This window comes from Melanostigma gelatinosum (assembly GCF_949748355.1).
Source record: "Melanostigma gelatinosum genome assembly, chromosome: 6".
Classification (NCBI taxonomy): Eukaryota; Metazoa; Chordata; class Actinopteri; order Perciformes; family Zoarcidae; genus Melanostigma; species Melanostigma gelatinosum.
Genome location: NC_136639.1, coordinates 18096868 through 18122655, shown reverse-complemented (window position 1 = coordinate 18122655; position 25788 = coordinate 18096868). Strand labels below are relative to the sequence as shown.

General features: G+C 41.1%; 1 protein-coding gene across 1 annotated transcript in view; it reads right to left on the bottom strand.

Moving 5' to 3' along the window:
* Positions 1-2369: 2369 nt before the first annotated feature.
* The window catches only part of pdlim5a (PDZ and LIM domain 5a), a gene marked incomplete at its 5' end in the record, with an annotated part of 27480 nt that continues 4061 nt past the window's right edge, over positions 2370-25788 (bottom strand). Inside the window, 11 exons of the mRNA XM_079270785.1 lie at positions 2370-4162; positions 4403-4518; positions 4774-4894; positions 6577-6757; positions 8358-8559; positions 11515-11597; positions 23400-23436; positions 23656-23828; positions 24335-24352; positions 24473-24493; positions 25236-25261. Of these exons, the coding sequence (XP_079126911.1) occupies positions 4073-4162; positions 4403-4518; positions 4774-4894; positions 6577-6757; positions 8358-8559; positions 11515-11597; positions 23400-23436; positions 23656-23828; positions 24335-24352; positions 24473-24493; positions 25236-25261 (1068 nt within the window). The 3' untranslated portion in view covers positions 2370-4072. The remainder of the gene's footprint in view (positions 4163-4402; positions 4519-4773; positions 4895-6576; positions 6758-8357; positions 8560-11514; positions 11598-23399; positions 23437-23655; positions 23829-24334; positions 24353-24472; positions 24494-25235; positions 25262-25788) is intronic.

The window sequence follows — 25788 nt, the reverse complement described above, 5'->3', positions numbered from 1 at the left end:
GTCAACACCGAGTCAACAAAAAGAGCAACGTACCCTGTCACTTCCGAAGGGGTTTGTTTGCAAACAGTCGCGTCACTTTGGAAAAGTAATACCACGCAAAGAGTTTGTTGAGTAGTTGAACGTTAGGCTACTCACCTTTAGCTACTTTCTTTGTTTTCTTATTTTGATGAAGAGGAGAAGTGTTAGCACTCGGTAGGCTGCTCCACACAGATGCGAGTCGGTCTCTTTCCACGCCAGAGTTCTCTCTCTCTCTCGCTCTCTCTCTCTCTCTCTCTCTCTCTCTCTCTCTCTCTCTCTCTCTCTCTCTCTCTCTCTCTCTCTCTTTACTCACACCCACGCACACAAAGGCACACACACCCACGAGCAGTATGAGGGGTGATTAATGCCACGGAGCAGCGCATAAGCAAAGACAAAGGTGATTGAGTGAATAATGAACAGCTAAAAAAGCCTAATTGTGCTGTCTCTTCACTGGTAATAATTTAATCACTAATAACCTGGAAGTCAAAGAAAAAAACAAAGTGCAGGAAGGAATGTGTTTATTTGAAAACCATGATAATTATGAGCAATTTAGGCTTTTTAAAATATTTTTCTTACAGGAGCTTTTCAGTGTTTTCACATTAATTGGATGGGAAAGCATACACTTTACAACAAGTGTTATGTGAAAGAAACGACAAATAAATGTTGCAAATCATGATACACTACAGTCAATTAGCACAACCAATCCCAAATCAGATATCCTATGTCAACTACCATGACATAACCTGTGACAAAAACTACTGGAGGAACTGTTTCATATACACTTTCTGGAGGAAGTAATGGCACACTCCAACTTAGAAATGAAATGTTACACTTACTCAATATTTCACTGCCTTTATGAGCAGGAGAACTGAAGGACAGCGAGGCTCTTCCAAAGTGGATGCAAGGGGAGAGTGCACCTTGAAATCCGATAGGACCCTTGGCCAATTTCCTTGATCATCTCCAAGAATAGAAGGATGATTAGATGATTAGTTAATTAAATCTGATATGTAGCTATGTCCTCTCTCCCGTCAGGGATACAGAGAATCAGAAATCCCAGGTGAGATGGATCAGCATGATGCTGAAGGAAGCTGAGAAGGAGCTCAAGCAACCGGCATCCAACACCAAGGACCATTCAAATTGGAGTGGAAGAAGGCAAATAAAGTGGCCCATCAAAAATGAATTTGAGGCAATGAAGTTAGAGCTCCCTGTTGAATATGACTTTGGTGCAACCTGGAAGCACCATTCATTACCTGAGGGTGCAGCTGTTTAACAAAAACACAGAAGAGTTTGAGACTCGCTCAAAAGCAGAGGAGTTGGAGAGTGTTTGGAAGGGCTCAAGGTCCCAGGCTGCAGAATAAACTAAGCAGGATGGGGGAAGCTCCCCAAAAACAGAAGAAGGAGGCCTAATAAGACAGAGATCCCAGGCATCCCGCTTTCAGCAGGAGCAAGCCGCTATCCAGGAGGAGATCCAGAACCTCCTGTGTGTTTCATCTGGACAAACAGGCTTACAGTGCTCAAAAAGGTGGGACATTTTGCATGCACGCCATCAGACGTAATGGAATTAATTGACTTCATTTTTTTGTGAAGGGTGAGGGTTTATGGCTCCATAGCGCCCCCTAAAATGTCTCTAACATTAGGCCCCTCATTGAGGTTTCACCTACATTTATGCAATTTGGTAGACGGATGAACATGTGGAGACGCACAAAAATGCCTCTTGGAGTTATACCCAAAACTCAAAAGCGAGTCAGCCATTTTGAATTGAATGTTCGTTTTTAGCCTATTTTGAGCCTGTTACAGGTTCTGTACTAGGTGCTGTACTAGGTTCTGTACGTTTGCATTTTCATGGAACATTGTTTGCTGTATTATCTTCTTTCGCCATAAAAAAAGGAAATCGTTGTAACTTCAGTGTACCTTGTCAAATCTGCTCCGAATTTCTCAGCCATGATTAGGCTCCAGGCCTGAAAAATGGACTCATAGCCCCCCTACCCTTCAGCCCTTTTATAACCCATGAACCGTTTGTTGCAGAGGCATTGTTGCACTTAGCAATGCTCCCGTTTCATTGTGCGTGGTATAGTGTCCACCGGCGGACGAAGCTGCGAGGGCAGGTCTGTGTGATAATTCATGCATGCTTGAATGCCCATACTCTTTCTTTCTATCTCTGTCTTCTTGGACCTTTCTCAGCATGGTGGAGACATGCGTTGACATCTGCTTTTCACATTGCTTATGTCAGACTCCTCTGTGCTGCCATGTGGTTTTCTCAAGCAATGCAGGAAGTTGAGTGTGGTTAGATAGTATTACACTGGGTGAGAAGAAAGCAAACAGAAGGAAACACAGGATATTTCTCTTGGGGGTTTAAAAGAGCATCATTTATTAAACACATCAGATCCATTTTAATTGTTTTTTTTAGACTTTAGCTTCTTTTCCCCATGTTGGATTATCACTGTACACTGTACTTTCCCCCTTTTTGTCACATACCGTAAAAAACACAGATTTATTCTGATATATATAAGTGAGTTTTGCTGCCATGCATTCTGGTGTTTTAATTGAAACAGAAAAGACCAAGTGTACCCCTCAGCCATAATAAAAAGTCAATATCTCCAAGTCAATATATTGATACTGACAACAGAGAAGACACTACCCCCCCCCCCCCCAGCCATTCCCTGAAGAGGAAAAGCCCAGTCACTCAAACAGTTAAATACATATTGTCAGATAAGACATTTCTCACTTATATAAGCAAACAAAATAAAATATACAGTTTACAACACAAGGATTATGTTTGACCTTCTTTTCCTGCAGGTCAGGACAGAAAGAGCTACTCACGTTTATGAAGCAGATGGAGGACGGAATCAACCACAAAAGAATGCAATTTTATAAACAGCACGAGATCAAATAAGTAAAAATATGAATATGATTCATTAAACTATATGGCACTCAGTATTATCACAATTATCAAGATATGTCAGTCAATAATAGTAAGCAAATATACATAGATGTTACACATGTATCTATTTTGTATGTATGATAATATATATTTAGGGCCAGTTCTGTCCTCCATAGAATAAAACACTTCTCGTTATCTTATCTCTCTTAAGTGCCTCACTGTTGTAAATTAATAAATGGGACTTATTATTTTGAAACCGGTAACATTTTTGGTCAATATTTCAAGTTTCACACAACAAATAGAAAATTAAATTTATTTTAAAAAAATACAGAAAATTCAAATCATTCTAAGCACGGATCAAAGGCAAACGTTTTAACCCCGGACATGCTGACCTGTATTAAAACAACCAGCACAAGCACATTTCTTTATGAAGATTGTGATGAAACAAAGTTTGACACAGGAAATTGGATGCTAATATTCTCTTGGACTTGTTTTACCAGCTGCAGATCAGATTGTTATTTGATTAAAGCTACACAAACAGTAACAGTAACAAAAATAAACACCTGCTTACGAAATAATTGCCCAATATCCTCCTCTCTTTAAAGTCAAATAGCATATGTATATGTTCTCACACATTTCTGACACAGTCTAAGTTCAGGCATTGTGTGATTTAGCCGGTTACCCGAGCGTCTTTGTACACTGACTTGATCTCACCGCTCATTGTCGTGCTTCTGAGAAACTCAAGATCAAACTCTGGATTAAGAAATGACGACTAGGATGAAGTCAAAGACGAGAATCACAAAATCCTACATGTTAAACCTCTGACTTTGGTGATCATCACCATTTGGCAGTAAAACTATTCCATTTTTGGATGCATGAGCCAATAAAATCCAGATTAAAATCAATATTTGTGGTGAAATGTGGTAAAAACAGTGATTCTTTACTTGCTGCGCATAGTAGAAATCACATGAGGAAAGTACTGGTGTTACAATGGGTCTCGGTACAAAGACGACAACAAGTTTACTTTTGCATTCATGGCAATATTTCCCTTATTCTGACCTCTATGCTCGTGCGAGTATTGCTTGAGATTTATTGTTGCAAGAACTATAAAGAGGCCGTCCCATCCACCAAGGGAGAAAGTAAGGCTAGAAAGTTGTGAAGAAAGTCCAAGATTCATATCTTCAGTGTGTGAGCATGCTTCTTGCAAAGAGGTTTGTCTTTTTTGGAGAAGAAGGTCTGGCCTTCGAGAGTGGTGCAGCACACCTGAGGAAAAATATACACGTACACACACACACACACACACACAGAAAGGTTACATAAGTAAAGTTTTAAACTCCTCAATGATAACTCACCATCTCTTTAGAAATAATGATAAAAATGCCAGAACGTGCATTTATCACATCACTGTGAGGGACCCTGAGCCTGCTCCTGCGTTTTTGTCCAGTCAGATGGATACTAGTCTCTTAATTAACTGTACTGTGAGCATACTAATCCTTCACTTACGGTGCAGACGAAGCAGGTGTCATGCCAGGTGTAACCGAGGGCCTCCAGGAACTTGTCTCCAGCCTCAATGGGGAACTCACAGCCATGGCAGCAGGTCCCAAACATATTGTAGAAGTCTTTTGACACACAAAGCAACATGGCATGACGTACACCACACGGAACACAACATCAACAACAACACTTTATTTCTTTTTTTTACAGAAATTAATTTATTTCTTGATTGTTGGCACCAAAATAAAAGTCAATTCATAACAGAGAGCGACATTTCTCTTTCAATCCGCCGACTTTTGTCCTCCAGTCAGCCTTCATCCGCCCCGTCAGCGAGATCTCTGTGCCCAATCAGCATATTGTTCAGAGTCCATATCACTCACCTTGTTCACAGTATGGCTCTCCATCCTCCAGGTGGAAGGTGTTGTTTCTGATTGGCTGCTGACAGCAAGCGCACAGGAAGCAGTAGACATGCCACGACTGTTTGAGGGCATTTATCACCTCCTGGGAGCAAAAAGCAAACAGTGTGGTTAGTTGGAGGCATCATGCAGTTCATCAGTAGCACTGGTCTTTGTGTGAGTCGGTCACAGTAACTGGAACATTAGATCCAGGAGACAGAGGCTTTTGGTGGGATGCTGCCGTGTTGAATGCTTATTGGGTCATTATTTGTAGCACTGCTGTGCATTTAATGTCTGAACAAAAACATGCATTTCTATTATCAACCCCTTCTTGATCATAACGGATACATTTCTCTGTTATCAGAAATGTACAGACTCTCCTACAGTCTGTCTTCTTCTCATGTCACATTTAAATACTTTGTTTCTTTTCTTGTGGGCCACATGACCCCAGCATAAAATAGACCAACCGCTTTCTTTCCCACCCTTAAACTGTGAGAACAAGACAGGACAGTGAATCAATGGGAAGTTGGTGGGCCGCAGTAGAATGAAGGATCAGGGGAGAGGGAGTGAGAAAACAGGTTAATAAGAAGCCGTAAGCTGGTTGAAGATGTGTGAGAAATAGAGGGTTGAAAGGCATAGAGGCGAAAAAGGTCAGAACACGTGAGGGATAAATGTCAGATCTGTTATGAGAGCAGATATCTCAGCTTCCTGACACTCTGGGTTCATGCTACACCTGCAGCCTCGAGGCCTCTAAGCCTAATTCGCCTAACACCAGAACATATACCACATTCCTGCGTTTCAGTGGTGGTCACCATAGAAATTCCCTATAGCTTTCTTACATTGGCCTCCAAAGCATTTATCATGCACATCCCGGGTTGGACTGACCCTAAAGGTGAACATTTGAAGATGTCTACACTTGTACATTTAATGTATCTTTATTATTTGGTCTCAGATTGATAAAAATAGGGCTTAATGCACAAAGTAAAATGGCAGAAGAAGGTATGAAGAGAACTGGATTCCATAGTAATAAAGTCTTCCACATGTATCAGTTTAAAGGTTGGGTCAACTTCTATTTAAACTCACATTGAGAAGTTGGATGTTTTAGCTACAGACATCAAGAGTCTCTTTTCTGTTTCATTAATAGGTAAAGCATCTGACGTTTGGGAGGTGCTTCATGTAACCATGTGTAGACTACTAAACTTTATGCATCCATTTTTCCCCACTTTGAACCTCTCAATCTGCAGCTGGCCGATAGTGGTACAACTACAGCGCAGAAGACTAAGAATTCAACTGACACATGCTTGATGTAGTTGCTGTAAACCAGTCTGTTCACAGTGTCACACACTGTTTATTCATTCTGAAGCACAAAAGCTATAAAACAAATGAAGTCAAGACATTGGTCTGTGTGACAGGTTTGCACTGAATGCCAAGAGAAGTATTGCTTTTGGTTTCTAAACAACAGGTGGTTGAGTTTGAAACAGCCACACACACACAATGTAAAGGTCAGCTGTACATGTGAGTGAACGGTACCGACTTAAAGTCTTCAGGCAAATTCTCCACGTAATCTTTCCTCGCACTGCAATGCCAGAGTTTTGTTGTCATCTTCATTGTCTTTTAGCATTGCATGAAATGATCAAAGTTAATGAATCTGAACTGTACAGTACATTCTGTTGAATGGCCATCACAAAACAGACAAGACACAAGAGCAGCCAGACAACAATGTATACACACACACACACACACACACACACACACACTCCTGCTCTATTTAGCTTCACACCAACTCACCCCCAGTATCTTGGCCTGGCAGCGGCTGCATGACGGAGCCAAGAAATCTTCATAACAGTGTTCACAGTAGACAGATCCCTGTTCCTCCACAAAGCCTATATCTGCCAGGGATGTACGGCAGTGGGCACAGTTAAATTCCTCCTTATGCCACGACTTCCCCATTGCTACCAAAAATGGTCCTCTGGGGGGAATAAACACAAGAAGAGACAACAGGATTAGTGGCAATCAACTTTAAGTTTTGAACTGAAGTTACCAAATAACTCTGTCTTGGAAAAAATGAACCCATGATACACATGCTAATTATTATAAGTACTTGTATTATGATGATACCTCGTCATGAATGCAAGTACATATGCAAAGTAAACTACATTGCTCCGCAGCTGATAGGTCATGTAGTTGATGTATTGTGTTTTCATTGCCATGTCTACAAACAGCCACTAGAGGGAAAATGGGGCAAACAGCAAATGAATAAATGAATGTGAATAACACACTTCTACAAGCTGCCTGTTGGTAACTCAGCATATTTCCTGCTTCTCCGACCTTCCTATAACAGAGTCATTACATTGATCACAGTGTACATTATGATTGTTATGATTAGTATCAGAATTGTTTGATCAACTAATGGATTCATTGTTTCAGTATTCCATTCAGGTCACTCATTGTTGCTTCAGAAACGAGGAACACAGTTTAGCAATGTAACGTGTTGACGTCATTAAAAGGTCTTACTGTTACCATCGCCCTCTGCGTCCACTCAGACAGCACCTTGGCACTGTCCACTTTGATGATTAGGTAAAGTGGGAAAACAACAGAGACTAATTTACTCCACACAATAGCTTAGCTGTGCTTATCTGAGCTTTCTCAGAATAGTGGCTTGAGCTTGGCCCCCATCAGCATGTGAGCTACCCTACATCCTTACTGGGATGTCATGTAAGGTGACACAAGTTAGATAACACTTGGGTTATAGGGCAGTCATGCGATGAAGATGAAGAGAAGTAGGCAGGAAGGAGGATGAGGTGCACTTGTATACAGCTCTTGTTGGATTTACACAACAGGAAAACAAACCCTATAATTAAGCGGAAAAACTGAACAGGATAACCAAGAGTTGTATCAGCCTATATAGTGTTAGTGTGTGTGTGTGTGTGTGTGTGTGTGTGTGTGTGTGTTTTGCATTCAGTGTCTACATACTGTACGTGTGCAACATCACCACAGTTTGATCTGCAGGTGCAACTTCATTTCCCTTCCCCTTATCTACACTACAGTCAGATCTTTGTAGTTCTACAGTTTCAGACACAGATTATTTACCCGAGATGGGTTCCAGTCAATTATTTTAAGTGCCGAACTGGGACAATGAATAATTGAGAATTGGACATATTTTCCTTTCCGATCTTAATTTGCTTAAGTACAAGTGGATGTCTGTGCAGCCGAGTGGAAGAGATTGCCTGTTTTTTGATGATATCCTTGTGCAAGCAGCATATGAGCATGACATGATAGAACGAAACACCATGCATGTCAACTGTTTTCTCTCACAATTTCATCTATACATGGTGATGACAGCCTCATTCCATCCTGATGAGTGAGGCCATAGAGTCTTCATTCATGATATTCATTCTGCAGCTTGCTACCAAGAATAATGCCTGTACAGTGATCACTGTAGGTTAATTGAGGTCTCTGGTTAAAAAGGTAGGATTAAAAAAAATCCATATAGTCCCTTCAAAAATCCTGAAGTCATTAGTAAATTGATAAATGACCTGACAGTATTAGCCACGGTATTTGTCCCTCACCTGATCACCATGTTGCAGTGGGCACACATGGGCGTCCGAGTCCCAGCAGGGATGTGTTCTGCCATCTGGACCAGGGTGTCATCGTCTTTAGGGTGGGGCTGAGGTAAAGGTCGGGCTGGGACAGGACCTTTCGGGACACTGGCACTTCCATTACCCTTCATACCGAAAGATGGGGCGATCAAACCTGTCCGTGGACCGTGACCTGCAGAAGATGGGAGTGGAGATAAAAGGTTATAATGGAGAAACAGAGATGGTAAAAGGATGAAGGAACACATTGACAACAAAAGAAGTGAGCACACAGAGCATCACAACGGATGTGTGTATGTGTGCGTCTGTGCTTTCTTCCCAGGTGTGTAAGTTATTTGACCTCTACCCTCTTTGTCTATACACCCAGCAGGTGTCATGGCGGTGCACGCAGCTGGCTGACTACTGTTGTCAAAACCATGAATTCACCTCATCAATCTTCCCTGAATCTTTCACTCCACCTTTGACACATTCCTATGCATATTATGTGCATGCACACACACACACACACACACACACACACACACACACACACACACACACACACACACACACACACACACACACACACACACAGACAGAGACCACCAAGACATTCCCTCGGTTAAAACCCAGACCCACACCTGGCTAAACATGTAGCTTGGCCTTTGATCTCCACACTGTGGATGGAGATTTGTTTTTGTATGCGTGTGCTTGGGGAGGCTAGGGCTACTTTCAGAGCTTGGATTTACCATAACATGCCATGTTTAAGTGTGTCTGTTTCGGCTAGGAATGGGGCCGGGTTTACATAAAATGTTGGGGCTTGTAAGGAATTCATTTCAGGTCAAACCCAGAGGCTGTATGTAAGAAGTGGACACCGTGACGTCACCTATTGGTCTGTGGACTACCGTTTGGAACCTTTTGTTCAGCATTTGTCCATCACCAGAAGTGACACAAGAGGGTGGAGCAACCGAACGTATGAAGACATTTTTAGGTGACCAAAATGTTACAATCACTTTTATGGTCTTGGAACACACAGTGAAAAGGTTAAAGTTGTAGGACCGAAAACAAGGACAACTCCCAGACCGGAAATGCCATTGTAGCGACCTGTCAATCACAAGGTAGCCAACTCCTAAAGCATACCCTGCGTTTCCCTCTATTTTACTGTAAATAGGACCATCGTTTACCAAATGAACATCATGCTGTATTGAAGAAGACTTGAAATTAGCTTTGGAGACCTTAAACTCATGTTTACGAAGTTTAGTATGGTAATAAATCAAGTCAGAAGTAGGGACATTTTCTCTTGGACTTCAATACACTCAGACTTCTTTTTGCAAGCAGAGTCGTCACGTCTTCTGGTTACTCAAAATAATCCAAATTTAAAGCACTTCTTCATTGGCTTCACTTATCAGACCCAGAGGTTAATCCCTGGTTGAACCTGCAATAACAGATTTGTTTGGCCACTTGGGGGAAGCAGAAACAAGCTGTGAACAGAACATATCAACACCTTTTAAGTTGATCTAGCGAACTTGGTAGCAAACAGCTGCTTATTGAAACAACCAGCAGAGCAACATTAAGATGGATTTGGAGTTGTGTTTCTGGATAAATACAATAGTTGTATTCACTCTGCTTCTAGCTCTGTTTTTGAACAGAAGTGAACCAAAACCAAAAGTTACGGGTTAAACAGCAATGAGCTGAAACTTGCTGTAAAGCTCTGTAGAGCTGTATAGAGCTGCAAATTCAGGTGATAATTCTCTTTAGGTTTGTCACTAAAAGTATGTATTTTTTATTTATTTTTTCGAATTTGAACATCATACAGTATTTAACGATATGCATTTGCAACAAGGCAATGTCTGACGGTCTGGGTTCCTTAACTGCAACTAAGGATTCATAATGGATCAGTGTCTTACTGCTTCTAGGGCATTATACGGCTAGTAGTATATTTTCATGAGCCTGTATCCACAGGTAAGTGACTACGTTTACGATGTTTGTAGAGTGGCAGTTACATCAGGGAGAGAACTGACTTGTGCTGACAGAATGGATGGGGTAAAAGTTGAAGCATATTAGGCTAGATTCATAAAGATATACTCACAAACGTAATGTATATTTTGGTATGTACATGAAAAGCAGAATACTGTCCAGAAAAGACATTCAATCTCTGAATCTATGGTCTGAGTGCAGATGGAGCATAGGGCCATTATACTGTAGCTCTGTGGGCTTGCCTTTAAAACTTTATTCATAACTCCCTTCAGTAAATATTATCTTTCTAACGGAGTAAAACTGCTACACGTGTGACTGAGCAAGGCGCCATAGGCAGAGCGGGGCCTTCCCGCCTGCTTAATGACCTTCCACAGAGGAAAAAGACGAGAAAAGAAAAAGAAAGACTGCAGTGACCTATTTCACAACATATGTCACGCTTCAAGCACGGAAAATAAGCCTCTTTCCCCCTTTGCTAACTGGCTGAAACAACATTCAATCCTACCGCAGTAAATCTGTTTTACACTATGCCAGGATTTGGAACCAAACATTTTTTGTACAAGAAAAAAAAATAACAATGTTATTTTTAACTCGAGGTGGGATACATTAATCAATCAAAATACATACTTGAAATAAAATTTAGTTCAATTCCTAAAAGAGTTTTATTCTTAGGAATCTATTTTGGGGGACTCCACAGCATTTACCATGACTTATGCTAAGGAAACAGTTGAGGCACCTCAGTCTGATTATTCTCCGCCATAGTTGATTTAGTGAAACACTCCCACAACATGCCTACAGTAAAAGCAACTCACACACAGTCAGACAGATAAACTTTTGTTGGATTTTGCAACGGAACTTATAGGCAGTAATGTACTATTTCACAGATTTCATGCAGCAATTGGCTCGATGAACAAAAAATGTATTTTAGTTGCTGAAACCTATATATTATGAATACATTCTGTAGTCTTTAATGCTTTCACACAACGTTATTTCGGTGGATTAATAGGACACATGCCAACTGTGGCTTGGTCCTCGACCCATGAATCATATTTTAAACAGAGTGGAAATATTACAGCTGGCAATAACCAGTGCTCGTTGTTAATGTGGGAAGAAGTAAATAAAAAAAAACATCAAAGATGAGCTGCTATCACAAGTGGAACACACACACTGTGTTTACCCCGGATGGCAACAGGTCCTTTCATCATGGTCTTGACAACTGCAGACTCATGGCTGTTGGGTTCTGGCTCCTCTCCTTCCTCACTGTGCAGAGAGAACAAATTGGAAATGATATGTAAATCAATGAATTGGTTCTGAAATGTAATTCATTGAATGAAAACACATCAGAAACCGTTGCCCCTGCACATGAAACTCAATTTGCAAAAATACATGGTTGCTATTTGCCTCCTGCTCAGTCTGTGTCATACAAAAGATGTTGTTTCCGTGGCCATTAGAAAAAAGAAACGCCACGCAAGCACGCTCTCATTTTTCAAGTTCCTGTCAAAATGCAGTAAGACAGCTTCCAGACCACCTACCTGCTGACAGAGCAAAGACAAATATGGTACCAAACAAAACACAGCATGGCCGCTACAGCCAAAACAGTACAGTACTCAACTTCATGGCGCACTTCCTACTTGAGCACAAATATGTTGCCCATGTGCCACTTTCACAGCAGAACAGAGTCCAGGCCACCGGCCTCATGATGGATAAGAGACGAGTAGGTTTGCACAGCACTGACACTATAGCACACCCATTCAATAATGATGCCAGTATATCAACATAAATGAGTTAACAGAGAGTAATGGACTACACTAGAGTGAAATAAAGCGCCCATTCCACATGTGCTGTAGACAAATGCCAGACTGGCAGCACTAATGATGGAGGGGAGACAGAGTTCTTATAGTGCAGTTCAGAGTTTACCTTTTTCAGTGGATGATTTCTATATTTTTACAAATACTGCATATACAGTATATATATTGTTGCCATCTCCCTTTTTTTAAAGAAAGAGTTTGGACGCTTCATTGAGGTCATGAAGAGACAAACTTCATGAATCCCCACGGCACGTTCATGAGCCCACTCAATTTTACATTTGGGTCAAAGGCTGAGAAATTATGAGACTGCAGTCAAATTTAGCGGTGTTCATATAAAACGATGCCAAAACACTCAATTCAAGTGACAGAAGAGGGGAAATGACCTCACAGGATCAGCTCTCAACACAGAATAGACCAATTGTCCCAATGATGGGTTTTCAGTTTATATTCAGCCAACAGTGCTGCAAAACTGTGACACAGTTTGTCTCTAAAGAAATGTAAACCTGTAATATCCGTGGTATTGTTTTGAGCAGCAACGCAAAACCTTTTTTTTATGGCAGATATATATTCTTTTGAGTTCACACATTCTCTCAAATTGTTCACTTGCAGGACAAAACATATATATTTCAGCGAAATACTCCCTCATGATACAAACTGTCTCTGCTTGTTATTAAAGTTGTTCATTGTGCAATGCTTTTACCAGGAAAAACATTTAGTTGGGTCTACGTAGGGCAGCACCTTCTTTCCTTTTCCAGGGAAAAAATATTTTTTGTTCTCTTATTTAGGGTTGTATTGATGGATTTTTCACAACATTTCACATCACCGTTATTAATCACATAGATAATACATTAAATATAAAAACAAATATGGTACGACTGTCAGAAAAAGGTTTTCCTGCTTCATTGAAATGAAGTTATACATTGAAAAAACAAAGTTTGCTGGTTAGTTATTAAAAAACTAACAAGAAAGGCTTTAAAAGTCCTTTTCCATTTAACTTCCTGTCCTCGCGGAGGTGCCAGAGCTTGTCTGTGGCGGTGGAACGGAGCAAAATGTCTCTGCTCTTCAATCAAATGTGGCCTCAGAGCCTCAAACTCTCCATTGCCCTTTAATATGATGCAAAATGAATAACGTCTCTATGAGTAACATCAAGTGTGTGTGTGTGTGTGTGTGTGTGTCAGTTCGTCAGTGCCAGTTGAGGAGCTTGGGTGGGCCAGCAATCTCTCCCCAGACATGTTACACCCATAATGCATAATTGTGGCCGATGCCAACAGTCGGATCACTGCTGTCTTCCCCTTGTGCTTGGCTGTTCGGGGACTCATGGGAGACAAGTGTTGTGGCAACTGCAGTCATAGTTACGTTGAGTTTTGCCTGTTTGTTTTGTGTGAGTGAGAAAGAGCGAAAGAGAAAAAATGAGAACCATGAGGTGAATCAACAGGCAGAGAGCGAGAGAGAGAACGATAGAGGAAGACGGTCGCATACGTCTGTGTGCCAACTACACCTCAGTAGATGCTCTGTGTATGAGCTGACCTCCCTCTGCAGGGGCCACAACATCAAATGGTCCCTACAGAGAGTTCACTTGCTTTAACACCCAGGACCACCTCTAAAAATCATCAATTCAAGCTTTCTGAATAAGTACTGTGGAATAGCAGTTGTGGGAGATGTGGTCAAATGTACAACTCACAACGAGAGGAGAGGAGACTTTACATTTACCTAAAGACATAGATAGCATTGACGGGAGAAGAGAAGAGAGGGTCCCCCTCTTCTGTGGCAGACTGATGCCAAGACACCCTTTGGTGTGAGAGGAAAAAATATCACAGAAATAAGGAAAGCAACATACACACAAAGTGACGGAGCTAGTTGGTTATATATATATCTGTCCCACCCTTAGTAGTTGTTATTGTCAAATACAAAGAAGACAACACCAACACAATGTGAATCTTAACTGAATGGGCACATGGTTAGAAAATGAATCTGATGAATGAATTTACACAATGTTAAACAATGAGCACACAAGCTACAGTGCAGTGACAAGCATTGTGATGAATGCACCCTGTGGACTGTTTTGTTAGCATTGATTCCAGCTAATCAGCCTTCGGCTGATACAGTCCTGATTTAAGTACTCTCCAAAGGAAAGAGACTGTCACACTGCAGAACATCTCTCTTCATTCTTATTATCTGCTTATCATGTTGTATACCATGTGTCTGACAGGAGGAGCCAATACTAACTTGTTAAGTCGATAGCCAGAGTGAGAGAAAGAGAGTACAGACAGTAGGCAGACAGTGCCATAGCCACAATTCCAGAATCTGATGCATTTGACAAATTGCAGACTTTTTTTTTTTGCATGTCTCTAGATTTACTTACATAGATATAAAATAACAGCTAGTGAAGAGGAAAACAAAGCTGGACAAATGAAGGTAAAGAATGTAAACAAGTAGTAAAGAAAATAACTGTAAAAGGTGTTTACATACGCATTATATGAGTATATTTAAAAAGTACCAATGAACAAAACAATACCAAAAGTGCAAATAAATAAATACTGACAATTAAATGCTACAATTTCATTACCATTTTCAGTATTTACATTCTACCTACTGCCAACAATTTTGCATGACCAACAGCACTTCCACACCCGCTTGTATAGCTCTTTCATTTGCTCCAATTCTATTCGTGGGCATACTTCAGACATTAGCTGTGAGCAATTAAACCAATGAGTGACCCCCAGGTTGCCCAACCACTGCTATAAGTCACCATAAAGCTAGAAAAGTAGCACATTAAGCAAGTAAATCAGTAAGCTTTCTGGCTAGTTAATCAAACTAAATTTGCCGTTTTCTCTATTCTGAAACAGAAACAAGAGCATCAGCTGGCGCCAATTTACCAAGCAAAACGGTGAAGAAGAGAAAAGACCTCCTCCTCATTATGCTGTGGAGCTGTAATGTTCTGTGAGATGAAAGGCTATAGTGACATCCATTCAAATTATCGTGGCGAAGAAGCTAACGACATTCATTTTCATTAGCTTTGGTAATTGGCTAACAACAGGTGACAAGTAGAGCAGGAAATAAGATGCTCCCCAGTCCTTCATTCATTAGAGCCAATTACAGCACAGCTCGTTAATATTCTCCACCAATCAGGCCAATTGTATGGGAACTTAATTGTATCCTGCAAGACTGTGATTGGTTGATTAATGGAGGCCCCGCTGTTCTGATTCAATAGCAGCCAGTTAGAGAGCTGACCATCTGGACGCACTGGGTCACATATGAATCTTGTTAACTGAAGGGCTGATTAAAGAGGGATGGGAGGAAAGAGGGAGGGAGAGAGGAATACATTTATTTCCTTTTTATCCATCTTCTTGTCCTGTCTCAGTGTTCTACACTTTTTTACATGAATACAGTGCAACATAGACATTTTAAATCATGTATCACTACGCTGTCATCGGCCGATGCTCTGCATCTCTGTTGTTATTTCTGCCAGGAGGATCATGCGATCAGTCGAGCGTCAGAGTGTGTTGAGTGAGTGAGTGAGTGAGTGAATGAGCACCTCTGTCCACGGCTATCTCGCATTCTGCTGCAACAAACTGCATAATATTTTGGGTGCCCTGTTATGGCTCCATGCTCAAGGACATACTGCCATTAACGTCCTGCTGACTCCTCACTCACGACTGTTAACCGGTCCCTGGCCCGGTAGGAGCCGCTAGTGATTACACAGCTTAGTGCATCTGTGAGCCCCCATCTCCGACTCTGCGGCCACAGTGGGGGGATAACAGTATGTGGTATGTTTAGCTAACAGCTAATGGAAATAGCAGCAACACACTGCTGCATACCTCTCCGCCGCTGCTCAGCGGCTCACTTTTATTGTTTTGGACGGTGTGTTTTAGCTAACCACAGATGGAACTACCAGTACACACACTACCTCACCACCACTCATCCGCTGAAGTTTGATTTTGTTGTTCGGCAAGAATGTACGACGTGTCTTATACGATGGCTTCGAACTGATTGCCTGCATTTATCTGCCGCTTGTTTTTGAGTTTAAATGAAGTGCGTTTTACGACACCTTACAGTTTACACCTCACACCTGACACCAATAGGGGGATTAGCCAATTGGGATTACACAAAACAGCAGTGGTCATTGCACACACCTGGTAGAGATCTGCGCTCTACTGAGTACGACACTCTTTCTAGTTTTTCCTGTCATTATGTTATCTGTATGTCTTGTTTTCTGATATCAAGTGATAATGAGTAAAAAGAGTATATTTCAGTACCCCGACTGTTTACATATGTTAAAAAGTAACCTCTTGTGTACTGTAGCTCCGACGGGAACTTGTTTTATGCATCTCATAAATGTGTTGGTTTGGTTTGAACATTGAACAAATGGTGCATTAAAATAGCTGACTGCTGTCCAGCAGCTCTCTCCACCACACAACAGATGGTCTATAGCACTGTGATATTCTTTGGATCGCATTCAATCCTCACGGTTTAAATGTGTGCCACTGTCACTGTGTCTGTCACATCAGTCATGTGCCACTGACTGATCTCTGTGAGATGCTGCCAAGTTGTTTCACAGTGACCACGGAATGTCATGAGTTGTCTCCACAGAGACATATGGACCGTGTCTCTTGTTGCTGGCAAGCTCTTACTAAACAAAGCTTTTTCACTGCAATGAATGGCATGTTCAGTGGACTCACTGGTTATTTCAACTACATGATACAATTAGGTATACCTCTACCATTAAAAAATAAATTATTATATTAGTCACATTGCACAACAAATCGCCGTCTTCCTTGTTGAAATTATTTTGAGTGCTATTATTGTGAAACAAACATGCATCACATCACATTGGTGTTCATCAATGAGTGAATGAGTGTCCACACGTCATATCGCATTATTTGTGAAGTAGATGATTATATTATTGTCACTCTTTCCTGGACTCGGACATGGACAAAACTGTATTCAAATTTAAACCACAATCAATACGAAATGAATTCATGATTAATAATGATTGCTCTTAATTGTTTTAAACTTTAAACAGTGTCAAAGAACAATTCTCTAGCAGTCAAGAAAGTCAAAGCTAGTTTTGTCCAGGTCTGATCCGTCTACCTCTTGTTCTTGGACAGCTGCAGCTCACTGACGCTACGACGCTTCTTCTTCTTCTTCTTCAAGCGTAGCGGCGGCGCTTGAGTGATTGGAGTGATTAGCAGGGCGTCCAATGAGCAGTGAGACACTGCCTTCTCCGGAGGCCAAGGACTGCTCTGATAAGTTGTTCTGACAAGGTGATGACACATTGAGGAGGCAGAGGAGGAAAGGTACATCGTGACGGATCCAAGATGTCAATTGTGTAAAAAAGATAGAAAGAGAAAAGGGTTTCAGAAGTAGTCAATTAAAGCCTAAAGATAGAGGGTGTTGGCAGGGAACACAGAAGGATACTTTCAGGGTGAAGCACACACACACACACACACACACACACACACACACACACACACACACACACACACACACACACACACACACACACACACACAACACTGGAACACACTGTTTACCTCGCCCGCACCGGACTGCTGTGCTCAGGTTGTGTGTGTTGTGTGGGCTGTTTGGGAGCGCTGGGGGTGAGAGGAGGGGGGCAGGGGGCTGCTCTGGGCAGGAAGTCCAGAGGACTTGACAGGAGCTCTCTCCTGTTTACAAATACGTAACCAAAGTGAAATTCAATTTCTCCACAGAAAATACCGAAAAAAATGCTAAAAACATTGTGGCAGATTGGCATCGTTCCTCCTAACAGTGACCTAATTTGTACCTGACTGGTTTGGTCGAAAAAACACGATGACGTGTTGATATACAAGATAGACGAGTATTGACTTGAGCTGCAGAGCTGAAGGGACACACATACAGACGCACAGATTGCACAGATAAGTGAAGCAATTTAATGACCTGTCACCGAAAAGTTTACTTCATGTGCATCAAGTATTTGAAGTGTTGCGCAGCACCTGTGTTGAGGAGAAAGGTCAAACCGAGTCTGCATGGCCTTTAGAGATTTGGTAGCTTGTCGATATAATGTGTGGTCATCACCATCACCATCAGTGAAACGACATCTGCACTCAGAGTTTTTCGAGTCTGTGCTGTGCTCTAGTGGTGTCACATGGGAATTGCTAGACCAAGGCAGTAAAAAGTAAAGAAAATGATTCCAGTCAAATCCTTTTTTTTTTGGACCTATTATGCATTTTAGTGTAATGCTGTCAGCATTAATAGAACATCTCAAGCTCAATGTACCTTTCATCTGTGGGCTGTTGAAAGCCTGGTGGCTCTGGAACTGCACCACCTGAAGCAGCTGGCCTGAGGACAAGGCCAGGATCAGAAGAAGCCTCAGGTGCTTGGTTTTGAACTAATGAGGAGTCGCTGCCTGGTGACAAGTTAAGATCTTGAGCAGGCGATACACTAGAAACAGGTAAACAGGATGCTGGAGTGTGGGTACAAACAGGACTCGGGCCGAGAAAATGTGGGACGTGTGCTGGCATTAACATCGCATCAAGAGACGTGTTATTTGGCGTTTGGGTTTGACATGATTGTATTTGGCGTGGGGTTGAACTAGTGTGCGTTAAAGGTACGTACATTGGAGCTAATGGATAGTTGATATTAGACAAATGGGTTGTGTGTACTTGATAAAACATGTTAAAATAACTTGAATAAGTCATTGGGATGGCAACTAAGTGAAGGGGTGTTGTAGATGAGGCATTGTTCTCTTGATGTTGAGTGTTTAAGAAGCTGCCAGGTTCAGCAACGAGGAAATAGTTGGGGATTGTAGCTCCCTCCTCTGGCCTTTGCTGATTGGCTGACGAGCCTGCCACCTGTGGCTGTGGTTGGTCAATGTGATCAGATGTGGACGTGGCTCCTGCATCATTCAGTCCACTGAAGGCTGAGCGTGAAACCTCTATTCGGTCAATGGATTGATGCGTTGGAGATCTGTCACTGGCAGATAACAGATAGCAGACCATAATAACACATAATAGTGTTTAGATGCATTTCAAATATATAGTTAGATTGAATAAGGAGTTTGTTATAGTGGAGGCGTTAAAGTGATCAGTAAATGATCTAATGTGAGAACCGTGTTATAGCTTGCAAAATCACAGTGTATTAAACTTCAGTTTGTAACACATCAAATGATTGGACACGTGTGTGAACACTCATGGTTAGTTAGTACCTGTGATTACATTTTAAAAAGCCTTTTCGTAACTGCTGTTTTATTTAAAGTGACTGCCGTGTTGTGGGACAATTTAACATGACAGGTGGAGAGGTGTAAAAAAGTGTCACAAGTTTAGATGATGATTTATACCATTTATACATGACCTGCCCACTGTTTGTCTCAGATTGAGTGGGACAACTAGAAGAGTAAAAAGTGGAGGAACTAAGGAAGAAGGGAAGGCAGGAAAGGGACACCAGAAACACAAAGAAAGGAAGACAAGGAAAACACGGAATCATTTTATTAGCTACAGTATTAATAGTATTTTTTTCAAACTCAAAACACAGAAGATACATTTCAGCCACCAGACGTCCGGCTGTTTTCAAAATGCAACACCATTACAATCGCCAAGGAATTTACTGTGATTAAATCTGCAGAGAGTAAACCTAGGGTTGAAATCAATGTAGAGGCACTGGAGACATATTTTACATAGCAAGGGCCTCAAAAAATACCGTTGCATTGCAAGCATTAATAACAGCATTTATACAGTCACTTTGCACACCACCAAAGCTGAACAACCTGCTCACTGAAAAGAGCCTCCCTAACTTGCCTTATACCATACAAATGTCGTTCAGCAGCGATCTGGTCAGTCTGTTTACAGTCCAGCAGCATATCAAATAAGATAATGTTTTTTATATAATATACACGCATGAAAGGTTGAATTCTCTTTCCACTTTTCAGATGCCACCATATTCAAAGACACTTTCTTTCATGAAAAGCTTTTATATGGGTTTGAAGTGTCTCTCATGACATTACAACAATCCAAATAACATGAAGGGACATTCATGACTGTCCAATGCACACATCAGACAGACCAAAGCCAGATTTGCTATATTCAATAACCTCAGCAATAGCCTCCTTAATCCAAACCGCACACCTTCCCAGCAGTGCAGTGATGTAGTGCATTTGTAAAATAAAAATAAAAAGTGGGACTGACAGTTTTGCATCTCTCTCATTAGCTGTATGCAGACTTCCATAATAGGCTGCAGGGTTTGCCTATTTACACATTTGAGATATCTGTATATCACATCATGTTTAATAAGAATGAACATGGACTGAGAGGTCCATTCAAATGTTGTCTGCCTTTTCTCACCACGGTGGGAACCGGTCCTGTTGGCTGCCTGCATCACAGCCAGCACATTACAATGTACAGTATGGAGTCAGTGTATGTACTATGTATCTCTAGGGAAGACAATACATTAATGTAGTGGGAAGTCTGAGATAAGCAGAGATGCAGATTGACAACTGCATATTTGAAGTTGTTCAGAGTATTTCATTAGATCCCAGCTAATAAAAACTCTGGATTACTTGTCTTCCATATCCGTCAATGTGTAAAAACACACAGAAATATGCTGGTGACACATTTTAAGCTCAATACTTTATCCTAACTATCCAAACAAATATTTTAGCTTTTATTAGTATGCAGATAGCCCTGGTTTCATGAAATCACTACCTTGTACACAGAGAGGAGCATACAAATGCTGTGACCAAACCCAAATTCATGTATAATGAGGTCAACACACTAATAAGTCAGTATTTACGCAGCAGTATACCTTTATGGCTGGAGTCAGTGGAGTGGCCGAGCACGTAAGCAGCACTTCATTAAAAGGTCTGAATGAGGCCAGCGCAGTACAGCCACATAAAGAAACAGTGAAGGACAAGCCCCCCCCCCCCACACACACACCCAAACACACATACACAGAGAAACTCCACTAGTTCCTTTACAAGCTTTCACTCCAGTATTGTTTGATTTATTTTCTTTATTTCCACAAGTCCATACGCTTTTATCCCTTCAGCAGTCAAAGCCATGAACCACCACTTCCACAAGTCAAACTGATATAGTGCACTGATAGAGTGAATTCTAATTGAAATGCTTGTGATGAAGCCAGGCATTTAATAACCTCTGTTTATGTGTGTCAGACATTATGATTATGTCTCCTCTCCCCCTTTCCCCCCCACCCAGCACCACCCTTTCAAAATAAAAGCCCCATGGATTAACTGTATTTAAACAAGCTCAAAATTAGGCTTTTTTGTTAAAAAAATTAATGCTCTTACTAATACTGTGACAACTACTACTGCTGCTGCTAATATAGTATTACTACTACTGCTACTACTACTTCTACTATAACCTTTGCTGTTGATACTATTACTACTACTGCTATTACTGCTACATCAATATTATTACTACTGCTATTACTACCACTACTACTATTACTTATACGACAACTGCTACTACTACTACTGCTATTCATGCTACTAAAAGTAGTAATACTACTACAGCTATTAGTATGACTGCTACTAGTACTACTACTACTGCTACATCTTCTACTGCCATTACTAGTACTACTACTACTACTACTACTGTGATATTAAATACTACGACCAATACTACAGCTATTACTATGACTACTGATACTACGTCTTCTACTACTTCTTCTAATTACGAATACTTCTACTACTAATAATATTTCTACTACAACTTCTACTACTACTACAAATATCACTACTACTACTACTAGTAGTTATTCTAATGCTACTAATACTTCTACGAATAATACTTATACTACAACTTATACTACTACAAATATCACCACTGATGCATTTTTTTAAGCCACAGAAACTGTTCAAATATCAAAATGTTCAGCTCTTTCAGGAGAGGTGTGATATGACTTTTCATATTTGTAATCTTTAAACTTTTTGAATTATTAAGCTTTTTGCAATTTGTTTTTGAATTGGATATCTATTTTCAGCAATGTTTTTGCGATTAATTTCAGTTTTCAGCATTCCAACGCATTTTCAGCAGGAAATGCATTTTCTAGTTTGCTCTATCTCCTTTATTTCCACAAGTCCATAAGCATTTATCCCTTCAGCAGTCAAAGTCATGTACCACCACCTCCAGATGTCAAACCGATGTAGTGCACACATACACAGGCAGACAATCAAACACACACACACACACACACACACACACACACACACACACACACACACACACACACACACACACACACACACACACACAGTCTACTGCTTTACTGGACATTGAGGGTGCGAGCGGACACTCCGTGGTGCCAGTCTCTCAGCTCGTTGTACTTAGGACCAATCACCATCCGAGTGGTGTTCTTGTTCGCGCTGCCATCACCAGAAGAGAGAGAAAAGAAGAGGAAAAACACCAAACGAGAGAGAAAATAAGGATTTAGGAAAAGTAGGGTAGATGCCCTGCAGTCTGCGATGAGATACAATGTAAGCCATGCCACAAGGAAAGCCTGATGATACGGAAAGTGCTGTCGGCACAAACAAGAAGCTGATAATAAACAGGAAAGGGATTGATGGGGTGGAAATGTGCAGCGTGTACCGTTTAGCTGTTGAATGAGAAAGTTTGAGACCTGGCCACCAGCAAGAGCAATGGACAGCCAATGGACCACTCACATCACACTGACCACAAGACCAACAGTCCAGCCATGATTTTCAACAACACCATCACAGATCATGACATGCGGCACTGCAAAGCTGTCACATCCACAAGTAAATGCACAAACAACCAGTAAGTAGCACACGAACAAAAATCTCATGAAGTTACGTTTTGATCGGCAAGGACAGATGAAAACACTGTCAGCTACCAGCTTTCAGCAATCTCAGAGGGGAATTTAATTAAAACTGCATTCTGAACTTATTGGTGCGATTAAAAATGGACATACTGTACAGTGCACAGGGATCTGGCTTTCGACTGAAATGGCTCAAATGTGATCCCTTCTTTGCCGTCTAGACAGGAAGAGGCCACACAGCATCAGTAGAATTGCCGGGCTGTGTCACAGAGATCTGCGGTCGCATTTTCTGTTGCTCTATGTATGTAAACGTGGCCTTTATGTGTTGGAGGCTATACCGACTGAGTGGGTTAAAACAAATAAGTAAATTAAATGTATTGTTATTCCACACAATGCACTTATTCATACAAATAACAATAAAAAAAACTGATGACGGGGAGTCTGGGGTTATTAAAACCCCAGTAAGCAGTTTCATTGCACTTACTTTGTCTTCTTGGCTGCGTCGGTTTCCTCCTCTTGAGCTGAAAGGGAAAGAATAGAAAGTCCATCAAGGAAAATAATAAGCTCAGAAAGAAAACGGTACACAGTCAGCATCGTGATGTTGCAATGTTTGTCAGCCCTATGTATGGAGGTCGCCCTGTGCTCAGATGTGCTGCTTCATGAGCTCAGGTGCACTAACAAAAGACGGGGTAATGACTATGCAAATGTCGCCACCGTGTGCACTTCAGTGAGTAACGTACCGCGCTCGGTACCGGTGATCTGAGCCAGAATCCTGAAAGACCTGGACTGGGTTGTCCCGCTGCGTGGGCGCCAGTCCTCTGTGTCCTCTGTTATGCGCTTCCTGCTGGCATCAGCATGAGTGGGCACATGGTAAAAATGGATGTCTGTGTCCACAATGTGTTTCCTGGGAACTCTGGAAGGACAGGGTGTAGAACAGGATGGATGGCATCAGCAAATATACTTTTACATTTTTACATCCTCCCTCTCATATACATGATCAAAGTTATAGAGATGTAGACTGATGTCATTGCACTGAAGGCATTATAGCATACTAACGTGAAAGGTTTAATATTGCCGGATCCAATATAACATGTTGTGCTGCTAGACGTACTACTTTGAGTAAGTAGCTCGTTCCATCAGAGCGTGTTGTCAGACAAAGCCATGTTTAGTCTGGTTTAGGTTTGGTGGTTCATTTCAATCAAGGATTTAAACTGATATACAGTACATGTATTAGCATTATTTAACACACAGTTAGAGGAATGGAATAACTGTTTAGACTGCAGGTTACATGAGGTGGCAATGTGGCACACTGTAAACAAATTCACCGACAATTTGTGCTTATTAGACAACAAAGGGGGTAAAAATCACACCGCACTTTGTTAAATATATTTGGTGTCTAGGTCTGAAGCGATCTGATACCTTGGTGGCTGGGGTTTTCTGAAAATAATGTTGACAGAGAAAAGCAGGACAGAAGAAAACAGAAAAAGACTGAATAGAGGCGGGAAAAATAAAACAGCAACGTTCACAGTTATGAAGACACAATCTGAAAAGACTTACTTCAAAATACTGTGAGGTCCACTGAAGGGGAATAAAGTAGAGGCGGAAGAGATATAAGTATGAAGAATTAACTCAATTATTTTCAAAATAATAATCAAAAGGAAGTGTTAAAAGCAGGCAGTAGAAGGTAGAAGAATATAGATTGAGAAAAGAAAAAGAAAACATGTGTGCCACAACTGCCAATGCATGCAAAACATAGAGTCAAAATATCCACGGAGACATTTGATCGGATCACCAGTTTCTAAATACAAGTCAGCTCTATTTTCAACCACATGGTGGTACTGCTGGATCCATGGTTTCTATGGAAGTATAGCCATTCAAAATTGGACTGTTTGGACAGTAAACATGGTAATGAAAAACATTAAAGTTGTTTGTGTTTCTAAAAACGTATGAACAGTCAATGTGTGTAAATCTACGGTCGTCCTTGGCCCATTACTAATTGGCTCCACACACACACACACACACACACACACACACACACACACAGAGAGAGAGGGGCATTGAAGACTTTTCAGGCCCTGTTGTGACAACATTTGAATTACCTGAACGTATGTGTGCTGCAGTTCTTGCACAATTTAAACATAAAAATAAACCAAGTGAATGACAAAACATTGCTATGGCCAATCATTCTTTACAGTAAAATCATAAACAAATGCATGCAGATGCCACAATAAAGTAGACACACAGGTACCGAGAGAGGTGGAAGAGTAAAAAAAAGGCAGGCTGACAAACACGAATAACCTGGCATGCTTTAGAGACTAACTTTGTGACTTGAGAAGATGCCGCAGTCTGCAAAGCAGAAAATAAGGGTTGAAAGGAAGGGAGAATTGACACATCCAAATTATTGCCAATTTACAGTAAAACCATGTCGTCATTCACAAAATCCCCTCTGAAACGAACCACACAGCTCTTTTACAGTACAGCATGCAAACAGGCAAGCACGACGCAAGTACGGACACACTTACGGTCTCACATTGTCACCTCAGCAATAAATTAAAAAGAATGAATGCATTCACTGATACTGGAATAAAGCAACTGCATCAACCTGAACCTGTATGTTGATCTATGCTGTAGATGACAGTTACTTAACTACTGTCGTTGTTGAACAGTCACTGGGAATAAAAGCAAAGAGGATGTAAAAAGAAGTGAGAAGAACATTGAGATAGAAATGGTTAAGGGGTAAAACCTTTATTGACTACAAGAGAAAAGAGAATGCCACACAGCACCAACGCAGGCTATATATACACAGCTTACTCATAGAATCACAGCATAGCCATAACTCACTATGCCTCTTGAGAGACGAGAGTCGGGTTGAG